This window comes from Maylandia zebra, linkage group LG14 (assembly GCF_041146795.1).
Source record: "Maylandia zebra isolate NMK-2024a linkage group LG14, Mzebra_GT3a, whole genome shotgun sequence".
NCBI classification, from domain to species: Eukaryota; Metazoa; Chordata; class Actinopteri; order Cichliformes; family Cichlidae; genus Maylandia; species Maylandia zebra.
The window spans coordinates 24,482,135-24,498,862 of NC_135180.1; the positions used below are offsets into that span (position 1 = coordinate 24,482,135).

General features: G+C 39.1%; 1 protein-coding gene across 6 annotated transcripts; it reads left to right on the forward strand.

The window, feature by feature from the left end:
- Nucleotides 1-6,492: 6,492 nt before the first annotated feature.
- rabgef1l (RAB guanine nucleotide exchange factor (GEF) 1, like) lies at nt 6,493-15,394 on the forward strand. Of its 6 annotated transcripts, none has more exons than XM_004543582.3 (9): nt 6,493-6,632; nt 7,425-7,616; nt 7,783-7,955; nt 9,557-9,735; nt 10,362-10,443; nt 10,557-10,689; nt 10,848-10,939; nt 11,913-12,169; nt 12,998-15,394. In XM_004543582.3, exons 2-9 carry the CDS (start codon nt 7,444-7,446, stop codon nt 13,421-13,423), a joined length of 1,515 nt encoding a protein of 504 aa, XP_004543639.2. In that variant the 5' UTR covers nt 6,493-6,632; nt 7,425-7,443; the 3' UTR covers nt 13,424-15,394. The 6 variants fall into 6 exon arrangements, with proteins under 6 accessions (XP_004543639.2, XP_004543642.2, XP_004543644.2 ...); XM_004543585.3 differs by having other exon boundaries at nt 7,428-7,616; XM_004543587.3 differs by having other exon boundaries at nt 6,493-6,615; nt 7,428-7,616.
- The last annotated feature ends 1,334 nt before the right edge of the window (nt 15,395-16,728 follow it).

Below are 16,728 nucleotides of genomic sequence, written 5' to 3' on the forward strand. Positions count from 1 at the left end.
CCTCAAGAGAACCTTGAAGTACTTGTTTGTCCAACCCATTAGACAGAAGCCCAGAGGATATAAATCACCCTATTGTTTATGGCTGTGAGACACCTTGAGGTCGCTTTAGTCACAGCCTCTCAAAAGAAACAATAGTTATTTTTTTCCCTTTCTTTTCTGCCTAAAACATGACTATCACTTCTCACAGTAATCCAGTCTGGGAACATGCCCTATTTGTGCTTTCCTCTTTAGTTTTTGTGGACTCTGGTGAAACACCCACTCTTTTGTAACTCCGTTGCTTTTGGGGAAACTTGGCGATTGAGACACACAGGGATGTTAACCTTACTCATTTTATTATTAATACATCTGCTGTGTGATGACAGTGAGCGGAGATATACTTAACATGTTCACAGAGGCCGAGGGGCTTCACAAAGATCCAGTATATGATAAATAAGGAATTATTGATTTTGAGCTGTCATGCAAACAAACTCAGAGTCCAAGAATAAAAATGTGGAGCATAAGTATGCCAGAGAACTAAGGCTTTACATTTTGGGACATAATAACAATAATCTTGGCCTTACCACGTCCTAAAACACGGTTAATACACCGAAAAATGATTGACACAGCATTAAGTATTACACAGATTCATTACTTAACAAAAGCCAAGATGCCAAAGCAGTGCGAGGAAAGACTAAGTACACCCTTACTGCCTCCGTAGGGATTAAAAGGAAAGGATTCGCCAAGTGCTGCTAATAAAATAAACTCAATTAATTGTGAGGACCTCTATGAACCTCTATGTCAGTTTGCTGGTCTGCAGCATTCAGATGTGTGTTAATACACCACTGAGAGGAGGATAGACATCAGCAATGATCGTAGAGAAGCAAATGTTGCTTCCCATCAGTTTGGGGATGGTTGTAAGGCCATTTCTAAATAATCTAAACTCCATCATTCAGTCCCCCAAAGTCAGACTGTGGAGGAAAACTGCAAAAAATGCGGAAGGGTTACATCTCAGACTCTCTGTTAGTATGTTTAGGTCACGTTTAAGCCTTAGGTCACGAACAGTGGTCCAAAATGATTTATTTATTTAAAGTTATTGCTACTAAAAGCGGATTTCCAGGCTTTAAATCCTGGGGTGTACTCAGTTCTTCTCACTCTGCCCCTGCATTTTATCAAATAAGTAAGGGTGCAGTGTAACTCATTCATTGGAGGTTGTATTTGCCTAATTTTAAGACTTATTAAGCACCAGCGATTTTTATTAATGTTCCAATAGAACTGACAGCGGGTGTCCTTTTTTTAAAAAGTACTAATATTTTCTTAAATCAAGCCTAGAAGGCTTTTTCAGCAGTAGCATTTAATATGAATATTTAGTTTTCATCCCTTTATAAAGTGGTTCCCATTGTTGCTTTCAGTGTCTGCCCTTTTTAAATGATCATGACACAAGTTATTAAGACATTTTTATACACTTGTGTTTGCTGAGTGGTAAAGAGATCGTTGTAGCTGTGCTTTAATATCCGTATTTGACTGTGTGCATCCGTTTTCTTCAGGTTAAGTAAAGCAGAAGTTAACGTTTGTTGGCCCCATCCATCACCCTGGAGCATACTCCAGTTACAGCCTCTGGGAAACTCCACACTGAGCTCATCTCTAAGACCTTTGATCCTATGTAAACAGAGAGAGATGCACTTTATTTCCTGTGAAAGGGTGCTGTATAACCAGCTGCTAAGACCTGTCTAGACTTGTCCACTGGATCTGTTTGCCTTAGACAGTAAGGGCTTTTTAAGATTTTCATCTTGTATGAAGGAAAAGCTTTTTTGCTTAAACCCAGGATTGATCAGGCAGCTTCCTTTGGAGGATGAATTCAATTTTAATCAGTTCATCTTTGGGTGATTTTTTTCTAATAATCACATAATTGTTTGTTTTAATGTCTGAATTCACACAGCCGAGAATTATAATCTCGAATCTGAGAAGAAGAAACCACTTAACGCCTGGCACCTTATCGCTTACTCCTAAAAAACCAAACATGTCCTTATCATCGGCGGTTCTTCTAGTGAATGGCCCCTTTTTAAGCCACCAGTAACTCTCAAGAAAAAAAAAAAGTGCTGATCTTAATCTTCCCTTTTTTCCTCGGCCTAATAAACCACCAGTTTCTGTCTCTGGCTTCAAACAGAAATGGTCTGAACTTTACATTTCTGGGACATGCAGATATCTCAGTATGTCTGTGGAGTATCTGGTGAGTGCTGAGCTGAGAGAGTGAGTCATGTGTTGTGGAAAGACGAAAAAGAGGAGGCTGAAGAGCTTCAAGTTTAAACTTTCAGTGGTATCTCTCAGATGAACTCATGCTGACTTTCCATTTAATTGACTTTTTTTTCCCTCCTGTAGTTACGCCACAGCAATTAGATGTACACAACTGATTACGAGAAACTGATGCAATGCGTTCCTGTAAGTGAAAAATCCGTTCAGTTTCATTTATATAAGGCCAAATCACAGGAATGAGTTTCTCAGTGTGCTTTTCACAATATTAGAGAGAAAACTCAACAATCAGACCTGTGAGCAAGTGTTTGATGACAGAAGTCTGGGGGGGGAACTCGTTTTTAGATCAAGGTCAAGTTTACTTGTGTAGCACATTTCAAACGACACAGCTTGGCCATAATGTTTCCCAGGCAGCCAATAATAAAATGACAAAAAACAAAACCAATTACCTGATGTCAAGGTTTAGCTCAACTTAAAGGCCAGAGATTAGAAATGAGTCTTGTGCAAAGAGTTAAAAAACAGTTCTAACATGAAACGGTGAGACAATCGGAGACAAAAAGCTCAGTCACTTCTATTATATCTCTATAAGCCTAGCTTTTGGAATATAGAGGATCTGGTCTGATCAGTAGATAGGAGTGTGAACATGAGTGAGATCAGACAAATACACAGGTGCCACCCACTCAGAATTTAAGAAATCTCTGCTGACAAGACGAAACCCTCCCCCTCACAGAAGCATCTAGAGCATTTAAAATATGCTGAGTGACAAAAATGACAGACTGTGACTCTGAGAAGAGCCTGATTTTATACAGATGCTGAAAGTCACTAAAAGAATGCCAATAGCGAAGACAAAGAAGCTGTGAACACCTGCTTGTTGTGTGAGAAACATGCAAGAAAGTCTCTGTCAGAGGTCCAACACAAGTCACATCCCGGCACCACCCCCAGGCAGCACAGGTACCCCGAAAGTGGGAGCCTTAAGTTAGACACCCCTGCTGTAATGTTTTTAGCACCATGTCAATCAGCTTCAGTCGCTCGTTTTGAAGTTTAAAGAGTTATTTTGCCAATAATGATTTGAAATCGCTGAATATGACTGACTTTCTGTATTTAGGCACATCACTTCCTGTGTGGAAACCTTATGGGCAGCAGGGGTCGACTCCTCGGCTGTAGAAACAAGTCAGACTGTAAAGACATCCATGAGAAAATTACCAAACTATGACATCAATCAGCAGCTTCAACTCTTATTAAATACAACACTGTTTTTTCATGGTTAAATTTGGAGTAAAATACCATGGAGCAGTTTATAGCACATCTGGCTAATTTTATCTGGGTTGTTCCACCCTCTAAGGTTAAGGTCACCAAACCAGAAAATCTTAGGAAATGAAAGCACTTAGTCAACAAAAACAGAGCTAAATTACTTCCTTAAAAACAACCGTCAGATTTCCCTTTCACAAAAAGCATCTGCATTTGGAATAAAATACAAATACAGTGCTGAATACTCAGTTCACTGCACTACAGATAGCAAATCCGGTCAAAGTTGATGACCCCAACTCGTATTCATTGTTTTAGACGTGAGAATAAAACACTTTCTGGGGGAAAATGTAGTTTTGATGCCTCACAGTAAGAATTATTCTGATCACTATTTTGTCCAGTGATTACCAGGACTTGGGAGAACATAATATATCATGCAGTTATGGTGAGGACTTAAGGCTTAGACATCACAGGTTTAATCACGGATGATGCACCATGCTGCCCCACGTATGTGAAGGAAATACTGGTCACACCAATTTAATTAATCAAGGACCGGCCGTGAGTTTGATCCAGATCCAGCTGGTGATGCGGAGTTTTATGGTCAAACATCCATAACTTCAATGTCTGGTTTAGCTTAAAGTGAGTGAAGCTGAATGTGACGGATGCTCCTGTGTGACAGCCTACCAAAAAAGGAAAAAATACCGAATATGGCACTTTGTGCCTCACTTTCAGACCTTGTTTTGTCACTTTGCCTCTCCTGAATATGCATCAGGGGGTAATTCCAGGCAGATGCTGCATAAGCACCGAACCTTTCTGTTTACAGCTGGCAGGCATCGTCTCTGTTGCCTGGTTACAACACCCACGGGAGTCCCCACACTAGTAGGGACTCGCCACCTTTCCCACAACAGCACATTTCAACCACAAAGCTACTGAAAGCTACTGAAAGCGAAACCAGGCGAGAAACGGCTGCTAATGTTTTCAAAATTCTGACATCTTTTTTTCCACTGGTCACCTCGAGCTCCATAAAAGGACCTTTGCTCCCCCCTGATGCTTTGACAGAGAGACGTGCGGTTTGTTGCATCACTTGTTTTGATAGTAGCACTTGTCAAAGTCTTCAAGAATAAAACCCCGAGAAATAAACAGTTTTTTTAACAGACTGTCAGACTGTCAACGTTTAAGAGCTTTTTTCGGGGGAAGGGGGGGGGGGGGGGGGGGACGTAAAAACATTTTTTAAAAGGATGGAAATGATTAAATTAACTGTAAGGGGATTATAATAAAGAAGCAATTGGCTCCGTATGTCCCAACGTCAAGTAATTTGAGTCACTTTGGCGCCATCTAGTGGAACATGTCTACATTTTGAGAAAAGTGTTTGTCTTTCATTCAAATTGTTTCTGTAGAGGCTTCAGATGAAATACAAAACACTTTCAGTGAATGAAATACAGTCATTTTAAAAAGAAATGTCTCCACGCAGAGCACAGCTGATATTTGTTCTTGTTTTACAGCCACATGACCTGGACACCTTCTAGTCACTAGACTGATGCAAACTGCTGTACATACCATAGAAGTATAGCGTCCAATGTGAGACCACCTGTCTGACATCTAAATCCTGGCTGAAATTGGGTCAGAAAACAGCAAATATACAGCAGTAAAAGAAAAGAAACACGGTGCTTTGGTGTCCCAGAGTTCAGATCTCTGCCTGATTTAAATTCTGTGATTCTTTACAGATATTTACAAATTCTTTACAAATATTTTTGGTCTTAAGGCCTGAAGTCTTAAGGAATTTATTTCCTATTAAGTTTCATGGGAAACTGATTCTTATCAACTGTGACTGTAAGGATTATATATTATATGTCATCCTTTAAGAAGATTATTTTACACTGTAAGAAATAACAAACAGCACTCAACATTCAGAGGGCGATTGATTACCAGTGATTGTGTCATTTTAGATGAACAGCTTGTGCCGTTCACAGGGAGGTGCAAGTTTCTACAATGCATGCCAAACAAGTATGGCCTAAAGATCTTCTGAGTTTATGATGCATGCATCCCCTATGGAATATAATTATATGGGGAGACAGCAAGGGGAAGAAGTTCAGAAGAATCTGGGGGAAAATCTTGTTCTGCAGTTGTCCAGTAGATTCAGAAACACAAATCACAACATCGCCACAGACAATTTTTTCTCTTTGCGAGAATAGAAATGAGGTGAAAGCCCTTTTTCATGCTTGCTGGAGGCTGTTAACCATTTTATTCACTCAGTGATTTTTCTTTTCCTGAAATAACTCAATACCAATGAAGCCACTCTGAGGCTGAAGTAGGAGTATTGCTTTGCTGACTCATTCTTAAACAGACCAACAAATTATACAGCTTTCAAACAACAAGCCCGAGCACATGCAAGCTACTTGAAGGCACTCTAAACAAGGAAAGGTAATTGACATGCACAAACCAAAGGAACTGTTACTGACCTGTTGTACTTAAAATTTAGAAAGCTAGCATCCTTTATTTTAAACCCATTGTGGTAGTTCACAGAATTATAAAAACAGCCTCAACTGATAAATATTTCTGAAAAGACTAGCACTCAGAGAGAACCCTCAAAGTCACAGGAAGAACATGCAAATTGGATTTGAACCCAGGACCTTCTTACTCTGTAGTATTAGTACTAATCACTGCAGTCATAAAGGACTAAACCTATTCACACGACTGTCTGCTCTCCCTCTGGCATGAAGATTAAGAAATTATGAATCAATATTGTTTTCACAAGTCAAGAATATTGAATAAATAACACACAACAGACATATACTAATGCAAATACCTTTGTGTGCTTTTTAGGTAGGCCTATAGTATTGCTGCTGTTATTTTAAATTATTTCAAATGCTTTACTATTTTATTTTATTTTATTTTTTTATTTTATTTTTTTATTTATTTTTTATTTTATTTTCCTTCATACGGAGGTAAACTTCTTGAATGTTTACTCTAGGTGGCGCTAAGCTGTTTAAAGTTATTTGTATACTATGTTTTTTTAAAAAGCGGAGAAGAAGAAATAACAGCTAGAAAATGGGTTTGGGGCGAAGCTAGCTGTTAGGCTAATGTAAATATTCACCAAGAGGAGACTGGAGAGCAACTGAAGATAGCGTTACAAGAAAGCTTTGCGTACGTTGACACGAAATGTACGTAGTAACGTAACGTTGACCTGGCTTGCAGTCTTAGCGATCTATGATAGCTCAGTAATTAGCTTGTGTTATCACTGGTTACATTGCTGGCTATAGATTAGCTTATTGAATTGTCATTCTGGACCGTAACATAGGCTAAAAGGGTCTGTTAGAAACTCCAGGAAACATTTGTCGCTAAGAGACAGCGGTGTTTGGAAAGGGTAAGCTTCAGAGTCCTACACCGACTATTAGCGTGCTAATCACAGCTTAGCTCATAGCTGGGGGCATTCCTTTAGTACAACCCAGCAGTCGGCAAACTTTAATGTCAGAAGAATTATTAGTTTCTGACCAAAATAAAAGTCGGTTTGAATCCTTAGTACACATTTAAGGCGTATAATGAAGCTGTCGCGGCTTGTTAAGCAGAAATTCGCCTCTCAGCATTACTAATAGGAGTAATGTATTATCAACAAAACACAACGATTATGAAATGAAGGGAAGAACATTAGCATATACAGAGCTGCTTTGAAATAGAGTAGCCTTAAAGCTTTGCAGGCCTCTTGGAGTGTTATGTGTTTGTGCAGTTGACTCAAATTAAAGCTCGTCTTCACTAATAATTATAAGTAAAACGTATACTACAGTAAGTTTCACAGTAGTAAAAATAAATATAAAGGAGTTTAAGTCCAGCTGCAACGACTGAATGACGTTCTCAGCCTTTGTGTATAAAAGAATGTATTTGTAGTATATTTAGATTCAGCAAAGCACAGTGGCTGTTCAACTTTTTAAAGTTTTATCACTTCTGTCTCCACTCAGTAGTCCTTCCTTTTAAAGAATGATGAGCCAGCGGCGTGGGATCCATCTGGACCAATCAGAGCTGCTATGCAAAAAAGGATGTGGTTTTTATGGCAACACTGCTTGGCAAGGCCTGTGCTCAAAGTGCTGGCGAGAAGAAAATCAGCGAGAAAAGCAAAAACAGATTCAGGAGGACTGGGCACTCGCTGAAAGGTTTGTTTACCTTCTTGTCTCCTATGTGAGACTACTCAGACAAACAAATTTGTTAGAAGCTGTTCTGTTCTCTTACCGCTAGATGTACTCAGCTTCCTCTTACAGTAGGCTGTCCAGCTGCGCAGTATTACAGTTCTACTATTCTTTTTAATTTTTTTCCTCGCAGGTTGCAGAGAGAGGAAGAGGAAGCCTATGCAAGTCGACAACAGAAGACCCAATCACAGCCTTCCATTACACCTTTTAGCAAGTTTGAGGAGAGAAAGACTAAAGAAAAGTCCAGCAAAGTCAACACGGTCACAAAGTTTTTTATTCCGTCCACAAAAACACCACCAAAAAAAGGTACGTACTGTAGCAAACAGGCAGCTGCTAGAAACTCTGGTAGGGCTTTATGTTGCAGCTCAGTAATAACATCCCGATAAGATAAAATAAATCCAAAAAAGGATAAATATTCTACATTTAATATCTGCTACAAAAATAAAATATTTAGCACAGAGACTAAGAATCAATCCTTAACAGGAGTCCTTTGATTTTATGCAATCCATGTTTTTGTTGTTACTGTATTCTTAAACATCTGGTTGGTTAGCATTAATTAGCTGCCCCACTCACAGAGAGCAGCATGATCAGAAATTAAGTAAAAGGAGTCATTTTTAAAGCTGAGGAATTAAGAAAAAAAGAAAAGAAAAAAAAACAGGAGAAAAAGAAGAAATTTCCAAACAGCAGACAAAGCTCCTCCATCGGTCACAAGTTATTTTGCTGCGACTCTGGTCTCGTTTCTTCATTCCACATTTGTCTTTACTGTTCTTTCACGTAGTAATGCTGCTCCTCCCAGCTGTTGTGCTACGTGGCATGCTAGCATTACCCAGCATGTGGTTTGACAGTGTAATTTTGTAAATGTGTCATTATTTGTCACAGCGGTTTGTGCGTTATGTCTGCCCTGTTGAAGAGAGTTAATGTTAAAGTATTAATGGTTTTCTTTATGTTAAATTTAGTGGAAAATGTTTAGAAACTTCAGTGAGAAGAATATTCCCTCAGCAAGTATAAAGCTATTCAGTTAATAGAGTTTCCCTCTCAATACGCGCTTCAGCACTCTTTAACAGTCAATAATATGTTATATATGCATGAAAATATACTGCCAAGCATTATATTGAGGCAAAATCATAAAGTAAAACTTTGGTTGTAAATACAATAACAACTATTTCAGCTTCTCCTCTTTCAAGAGTTGCCACGAAATCTGATTAAAATATCTGAAAAACATGTGCAGTGTTTGGATTAAAATGTTAATATAGTTAATTTAATTATTGAAGTAGGCTGATAATAATGAGGTAAATTTGGCAGATGTTTTCATATTATGCTGTTATAAGCCACCTTCAAGATTACTTTAAAGTTCTTGAAGGTAATAATGTAAAAATTATGTTTAATCCTTTAATTAGTGGATGTGCATTTTCTCTAATAATGAAAGTAGAAGCTTATAAAACCAAACATCAAGATGCATGTTTTGTTTTTTTAAATCTGGAAGCACTTTCTAGTTTCTGTAATAAATTGATACCACAGTATTACCATGTTGTTACTGAGCTGCATTATGAAGTGCTATTATAGTTTTAATCTATATTTTGTGTCTTTATAGTGTTAAAAGTTTACAATGCTGTTGAGAAAATGAGGATATAATGAAAATGAGTTTGTTTCAGTAAAAGTATTTCTTTGCCTTAATGCTTTACAATTTACCCGTTTAGCTGGAAAATCACTACACGCACAGATTTGTGTGTGGTGATCTTTGCCTTGTTGAAGAGACCTGTTTAGTTTAACCTAAATACAATCTGGTTGGATAAATGTGTTCTTTTTCTGGTACAGCACTAGCTGCTGTATGTGGTTTTGAGCTATTAAGAATACATGCTTGAAGTATCTGTAACTGATTAAAGTGACAATAAATTATCATTCTGCAGATGCTGCACCTTTTGACCCGCAGTCCAGCCCGAGCCCCAGCTCATCCACAAGCCGAAAGTCATCTGTGGACAGTGATATCGCGACACGAGAGTTTATTGATTTTCTTAAGCCTCTGAAGTCTGGCAGGGAGATCTTCAAACAGTGTCGGGCCTTCACTGAGACCATGGTCTACAAGCGGGTGGGTTTTGATTAGATATACAAGACTCAAATAACTCAAAACTGTTTGTGAAAATTCAGTTTTCATTTCATGTTCATACTCAAATTCACACAACACTGGTGTAGCAGTTATAGTTAACCACTTCAAATTGGCTTCAAATCAAATGATAAAGGCAGTATTTTGGTGTTGTAAGGAAAGATTTACTTTTTTTTAAACCCAAAAGTTGGGAAATCCCTGCGTTACAGCAGGTAAAACATGAAAAACAAATACAATGTTCTAAATCAAAGAAGCTCAGATTGGTATGAAGAATGAGCTCAATTAAATAGAAAATACAAAAAAGTGAATCTAAATGAAATACAGGTTGGAAAAAAAATTGAAGGTCTTTTGTGAGAATCTTGAGAGTTGATTCAAACTGAAGTGAAATGGCAGCAGCGATGATGGGAGCAGCAGATAAAACAGTCACGCTCCCGTGGCAAGTAGTTTGAAGTTCAAGCAGAACTGCTAGTAAATGTTGATCAGATGTATTATGAATGTATCCATTTAATATGCCCTTGTGTTTTCTGCAGGTAATATCTTCAAGACTATCAAAGTTTTACACTCCAGTTATATCAAGGCTGAATTTATATTATTTCTTATTCCTAATTCAGGACATCGGAGCTGATGAGCTGTCAGAGTGCGTGCAGGACTTCTACCAGAACCTTTCAGAGCGCCTCCAGACCCAGTTCAAAGGTGCTGCGTCACTCTTACACCCAACAAAAATCTGCTTTAAATGAAAAATATTAACAGTATTACTGGGTATGATTTTGATTTAATATCTCTATTCTCTGGGCTTCTTTTTGTAGGTTCGTCTGATGAAGTAGAGTGTATTATGGATGAAGTCGAAAAGTACATAATGACTCGTCTCTACAAGGAAGCCTTCTGTCCAGAAACAACTGATGATGAGAAGAAAGACCTGGCAATTCAGAAGAGGATCAGGTTCGCAGACAAAAGTCGTCACAACACTTAAAAGACGTTTTTTTTTTTTGTTTTAAATAAATGTATTTTTTGATAATAACAAGGAAATACTGCTGCAGGTAAAAACACAGCATATTGCATACTACTCTGGGACTGAAGTACTGAATGATTTATTACAGAGCCCTGCACTGGGTCACCATTGAGATGCTGTGTGTTCCTGTAGATGAGGAGATCCCTGAGGTTTCTGACAGCGTAGTCAAAGCCATCACAGGTTTGTCTCATACTCGGTTTTGTTTAAGAACAAAACAGGACATCTCGCGCTCTCACAGGAACATTGTGACACCTGGCTGATTATGCAGTCGGGGATAGAGGGTTAGGAGCAGTGCTGTGCACACATTAGAAGAAGGACAGTACTTTTATTTTCCACTTAGAGCGGGAAGAGAAAGGAACTCGTGTGTTAACCCTCTGAAGTAGTCTGACACACCGTTGCGTCCAGATCACACGACTGATTTAAGATGATGTAGAAGCAAGACAAAGCTTTGCTGAGTCTCAGTTTCAGCTTGTTTCTTAAGTGTGGACAGAGATAAATAATTTATGCCATGCTTTTTATCCCTTAGCTATAAAAGGCTGATGGGGTATTGTCGTCACCCTGCTGGGAGGGTGGGCGATGTGGACACCCAAGTTTGTAATTATCGTAACTATTTATGTATGTAACTATTTCCTACTTTTTAAAAATGTATTTTATTTTTATTTATTGATTGATTTGTTTTTTGTGATTTTTAGTTCAGTTGTGTTAACACAGTAAATCGAAAAGAGAAAATAACTGTGAAGTTGTGCTGAAAAGAATGATACCAAACAAGGAAAGATAAACAGTTTATACATTTGAAATATAAAGGTGAAATCAAAAGTAGTCTGAAATGGTCAGTTATACACTAGACTCCAGAGTGTTAAACTACGTTGAGTGGTGGACATAAGTCAGAAAATAATATTTATTCTTCTTTTAATTTTTACTTCTGTGTAATTTTTTTTTCAGACTACTTTTGCATGTGTTAAAAATAAACTTGAACAGAGGGCTGATACGATACATCATCTAACCTAATGCTTGTAGCTTTTGTCCAAAGATGCTACTGATGCTTAGGACCTGCAGGATGCTGAGCTTGTAGTACGCTGGTAGAAACCTTCCTTATAGTGCTGCTAGGACAAAACTTTCAGATTAATGCTCTGTTTGTCTTCTCTTGTTTCAGACGTGATTGAAATGGATTCGAAGCGCGTTCCCAAGAACAAGCTGGGATGCATTACTCGTTGCAGCAAGCACATCTTCAATGCCATCAAAGTCAGCAAGAAAGAGGCTGCGTCTGCAGACGACTTCCTCCCCACACTGATCTACATCGTGCTGAAAGCAAACCCACCGCGACTGCACTCCAACATCCAATACATCACCCGTTTCTGCAACCCCAGCAGACTCATGACTGGAGAGGACGGCTACTATTTCACCAATCTAGTGAGGAAATTAGTACAACAAGTGCATTTATGTGGCTTATCGGTGTTTGTCTGTAGCAGCTCTGAAATTGGTTGCCAATTCCTGGCAACCAATTTCTTACTCGACTAAATGAGGGGAAAAAATCAGGCTAACCAACTAGTAAGTTAAATTTGAGAACTGCTTAATGGAAAAATTAATATACCGCTTGTGCGTCTGTGCTTCACCTCGCATCGTGCATTATCAAGATTGTGTCGTGCATTATGAATGACGCATGCTGTTCTAAAATTCACAACAGCCACTTGAATAAAAGCTAAAATTTAACAAAAAACAAGCTCCAAGTTCCCTCTCGCCACCTCCTCCAGCTTATCTGGGAAACATCGAGCCTTTCCCAGGTGAGCCAATAGATGTAATCTCTCCAGCGTGTTTTGGGTCGCTGGGACCTTCTCCGATAGGACATGTCAGAACACCTTGTCCAGGAGACGACAGCCTTAGCCATCTCCTTATGATGTGGAGGAGCAGCGGTATACTCTGAACTCCTCGTGATTGATTGATCTCCACACCCCATCACTAAGGCAGAGCACATCCACCTTTCGAAAAAGGCTAATTTCCACCGCTTGTATCGAAATGTCATTCTAATACTGCATTCTAAGGCCTGCATTAATAGATTTATGACTTAGGACACAATCATTTAACACCATTGGGCATCAATTAAAATTTTAACAATCAGATTAAAGGACTAGTAAGTCTGTTACCGACTAGTGACATTTAAACCACGGATGACATCCATGGTTGAGATTTCTTTTTCTTTTTTTTTTTTTTTTAAATCACTCTTACTTCCTGTCTTCCCAGTGCTGCGCAGTGGCCTTCATTGAGAAGTTGGATGGCCAGTCTCTGAACCTGAGCTCTGAGGAGTTTGAGCTTTACATGTCGGGCCAGGCGTCCCCAAACTGGCCACTCACTTCCGGAGCCGCCTCCTCCTCCAGCAACAGCGCTCTCAGTCAGGTCCACAAAAGGCTGGATCTGCTGACGGGGCTCGGGGAAAGGCAGGAGCGCGTCATCGAGAAGGCTCGCCAGCTGGAGAGTGACCTCATTGACTGGACCGATGAAGTGGAGCAGAAAGTGCAGAGCGTTCTGGAGAGTTTTCCACCCGACATGCAAAACCCCCCTGCACCCACAGCGAGTGGGGCTGCAGCAGCTTCATCAGCAATCGACTCTGATAATGTTGAGAATGAGCTCCTGCCACCACCACTGCAGCCACAAGTGTTTGCTGGTTGATATAAAGCTTTACTCCACCCTGACCCTTTTCCCTCCAGCTGTCTGATACAGATCCCAGTCAACACTCCCAGAATCTTTGCTCCATCCACCCTTTTCTTGTAGAAGCCATGAAGCTAGACCTTATAGCAATGTCACTTTCAAATGGAAAAAAAAAAGTTTGTTATTTTTGGGTTGTGCGTTTATTTGCTTTCTTGGAGAGAGTAAGATGAGAAGCTTGATGCCACTCTCGTGTTTGAACACTGCGAAATATTTTGTTGTAAATTAGTTTGTAGAAAAACCAAAGCGTAGAAGCTTTCGTACAGATCAGCAGTTCATTGGTGGTGGATTTCTGTCACCTGTGGACACGGCTAGGCTGGTTGCAGCTGTCAGAGTGGTATGAATGCTCCTGACTCTCCACCAGGAAGCAAATAAGAGCATTTACTAAAGTTTGAGATTATTTTGAACACCAGGCACCACTAGGTGGAGTCCTGGAGTCCAGCAACACTCAGTCAGGGGTCTGTTACTGTTACAGTCTGCTCCTGTTAAAGTGTTAGACTTGCTGATATCCTCAATCCAGCTGAGCAGTGGAAAGAGAGTGACTCCATTCCAAGTTCTTCCGAAACACATCCGCTTGTCACCCACTGTGGCATCTTCAGTACCTCAGCTATTCTTCACCCTTTATGTACAGAGAGGGTAAAATGGACGATATTTAAACATGTATAATAACTCTCAAACTATCAGATGAGGATTTATTTTAAGCGTATGTCTCCGGGCTATGTTGGCCCTTAATTCCCAAGTTGTATCTAACAAACAATAATTTTCATTACACTTTACATAACACTTTAGATGGGCGGGGTGGGGGTAAACGAGGTGGTAGGGAACTCCCAATGATGCAATAACCAACTTGCCGCTCTTTAAAACTCTGAAACTCCAGCTCATGTTTGTAATGTGTGCTGTGTTTAGTGTGCGTTTCACAACCCTTCACAGAAATAGCCAGAAAAAAGAAGTGTGTGCGTGAGTTGAGAAACTGTGTGTGTGTGTGTGTGTTGCATGTTCTAGTAATGTTGACAAATCCTCCAGTTACACCTGTAGAAATACTTTTTTTTTTCCATGGCTGACCTCATTCTAGTCACAAGCTGAATGTACAGAAGTGATTTTATTTTTCTATACGGTGTTGGTTAATCCTCCCTCTGGATGCAGTAGGAGATGATAATCCTGTAATATTTACAGTAGATTAAAAAAAAAAAAAACTTTGCTTGAAGATGTATAAATTTTAATGATCGGGTCGTTGACGATTTAAGAGAGCATTATGAGCAGGTCTGCTGAAAGAAGGTGAATGAATTGGGCACAAAAACCAGCACGATGCCGTTTCCCTGTAAGAATGAGGCAGAATCACTCCAGAGGCTCATGGAGAATTTAGAAAACCAGTTTAATTTATTTTATGGCACTTTTGTTTGCTTTTAAAGCACTTCATTCAATAATGAAGGTCATTGCGCAGATTAGTTGATAGTATAGTAGTTAAAAGCGTCTTTGTTGCACAGATTTAGTTCAACTGTCTTCTTTAAATTTCTCAGTCTTGAAGTGGAGGAAGCTTTTTAGGAAAGTTTGTTTGAATTATGTGAGGCACATTTTTCTTTTCTCGCGAGCTAAAGTTTCCCTTTCCAACCAGGTTTAATTTTTGTTGTTGTTGAGAATTTGCAACAGTGCAGTCAGTGTGCGGCTGCTGTCAAAATTCACTTTGAGAAAAAGCTCTTAATGCAGACATAAACTAACAGCTTGAATAAATTCTTATTGCACTGTATGCAGAAGCCATTTATCAGGTATTTCAAAACATTTTAAACCGCGTCTTTGTTACCTTATAGGTTTGTTGTTGTGTGACATGGGAGAAATGAACAGAATACTGTCTTTTATTTAAATGTAACTTATTGGGGCAGTATTGGTATATTTGCATCTATGGGTGTGTGGTTAATAAAAATAGAAAAGTAAAATGGACTGTTGTGGTTCCTTTTAATTTTTTTCACATGACTGTGATGGTCAAGATTTTGCATGTCAGGAATGAAGTTCCTGACATGCAAAATCAGGAAAAATGAACCCAGAATTTTAGCTGTGTCTACTGTTCTGTATGATATCTGGGAAAGGGGGGGGGGGGGATACTTTAAGGGTGGCTTCTTGGCAGCATATCTTAAGGATGTGTTTTTCATGACGTGGCTGGTAATCTGCTGTTGATAGCGTTTTAGGCCTCTTCTGCTTTCACCGTGCACTTGTCCAATTTCCTTAAATTTGTAAAAACACACTCCATGCCCTACTGAGGTTTAATAACAAAATGCCTAAAGATACAATTTAAAAATGGTCCTTAGTTATGTTGTCTGTAACACAAAAAGAAAAAAACCACATTCCCGTGAACATGGTCAGGTGTAAGGAGTGGACTAGAAACCAAAAGCGAAACCTAGAAAGCCTCGAGAACTGTTGCTTAAGACCTCTTGGCTCAAAGAAAAAAACCAAAGAAAAAGAACAAGAAAACACACCCTTCCAGTGAAAAGCTCTGCGGTTCATTTTCACTGGAAGGGTTCAAATGAGCTAGAAAGAATAATGCAACAAATAATATTTCACAGTTCGGGAGTACAGCTCAACAGTGCAGTGAATCAGTGGATTGTATAAAAACCTGATGGAGTTTCATTCTATTAATTATACACTTATCAATAATGTAGGTGTGGTCTTCTGCTGCTATAGACCATCTGCTTCGAGGTTTTTGGTCACAGATGCTCTTCTGCATGACTTGGTTGTAAAGAGTGGTTATTTGAGTTACTGTTGCCTTTCTATCAGTTCAAAGCATTCCTCTGACCTCTGAAATCAGCAAAGCATTTTTACTTGGAGAACTGCCCTGATATGAACTCTTCTTTTTTCTTTTTTTTTTTTTTTTTTTTAAACTAACCTCGGTAAACTCTAGAGATGGTTGTGCTGGGAAAATCCCAGCAGATTAGTAACTTGGAAAATGCAATGGTAAATGTTTTTTTTCACTCTTCACTGCACTATCTATAATGCCAGAAAAAGCCCCCAAAAATATATTTAAAAGAATGTAGGAGGATACAACAGTGAGTGGCTACATGCATCTAAAAAAAAAACATGTTGGAGGCTCCGTCATGGCCACTATCTGGAAAATAACTGATTGGCAGCAGCTTAATATTGTCACGCTGCCAATTCAGTAAGACCATACCTGGATTTAAAGAAAAAAAAAGAAACCACACACAATGTGACACTATCAGTCTTTGACGATAGTGTCCTTCCAGAAGCCTGGAGAACTATTCCTCAAGACTACTTAAAGAAAT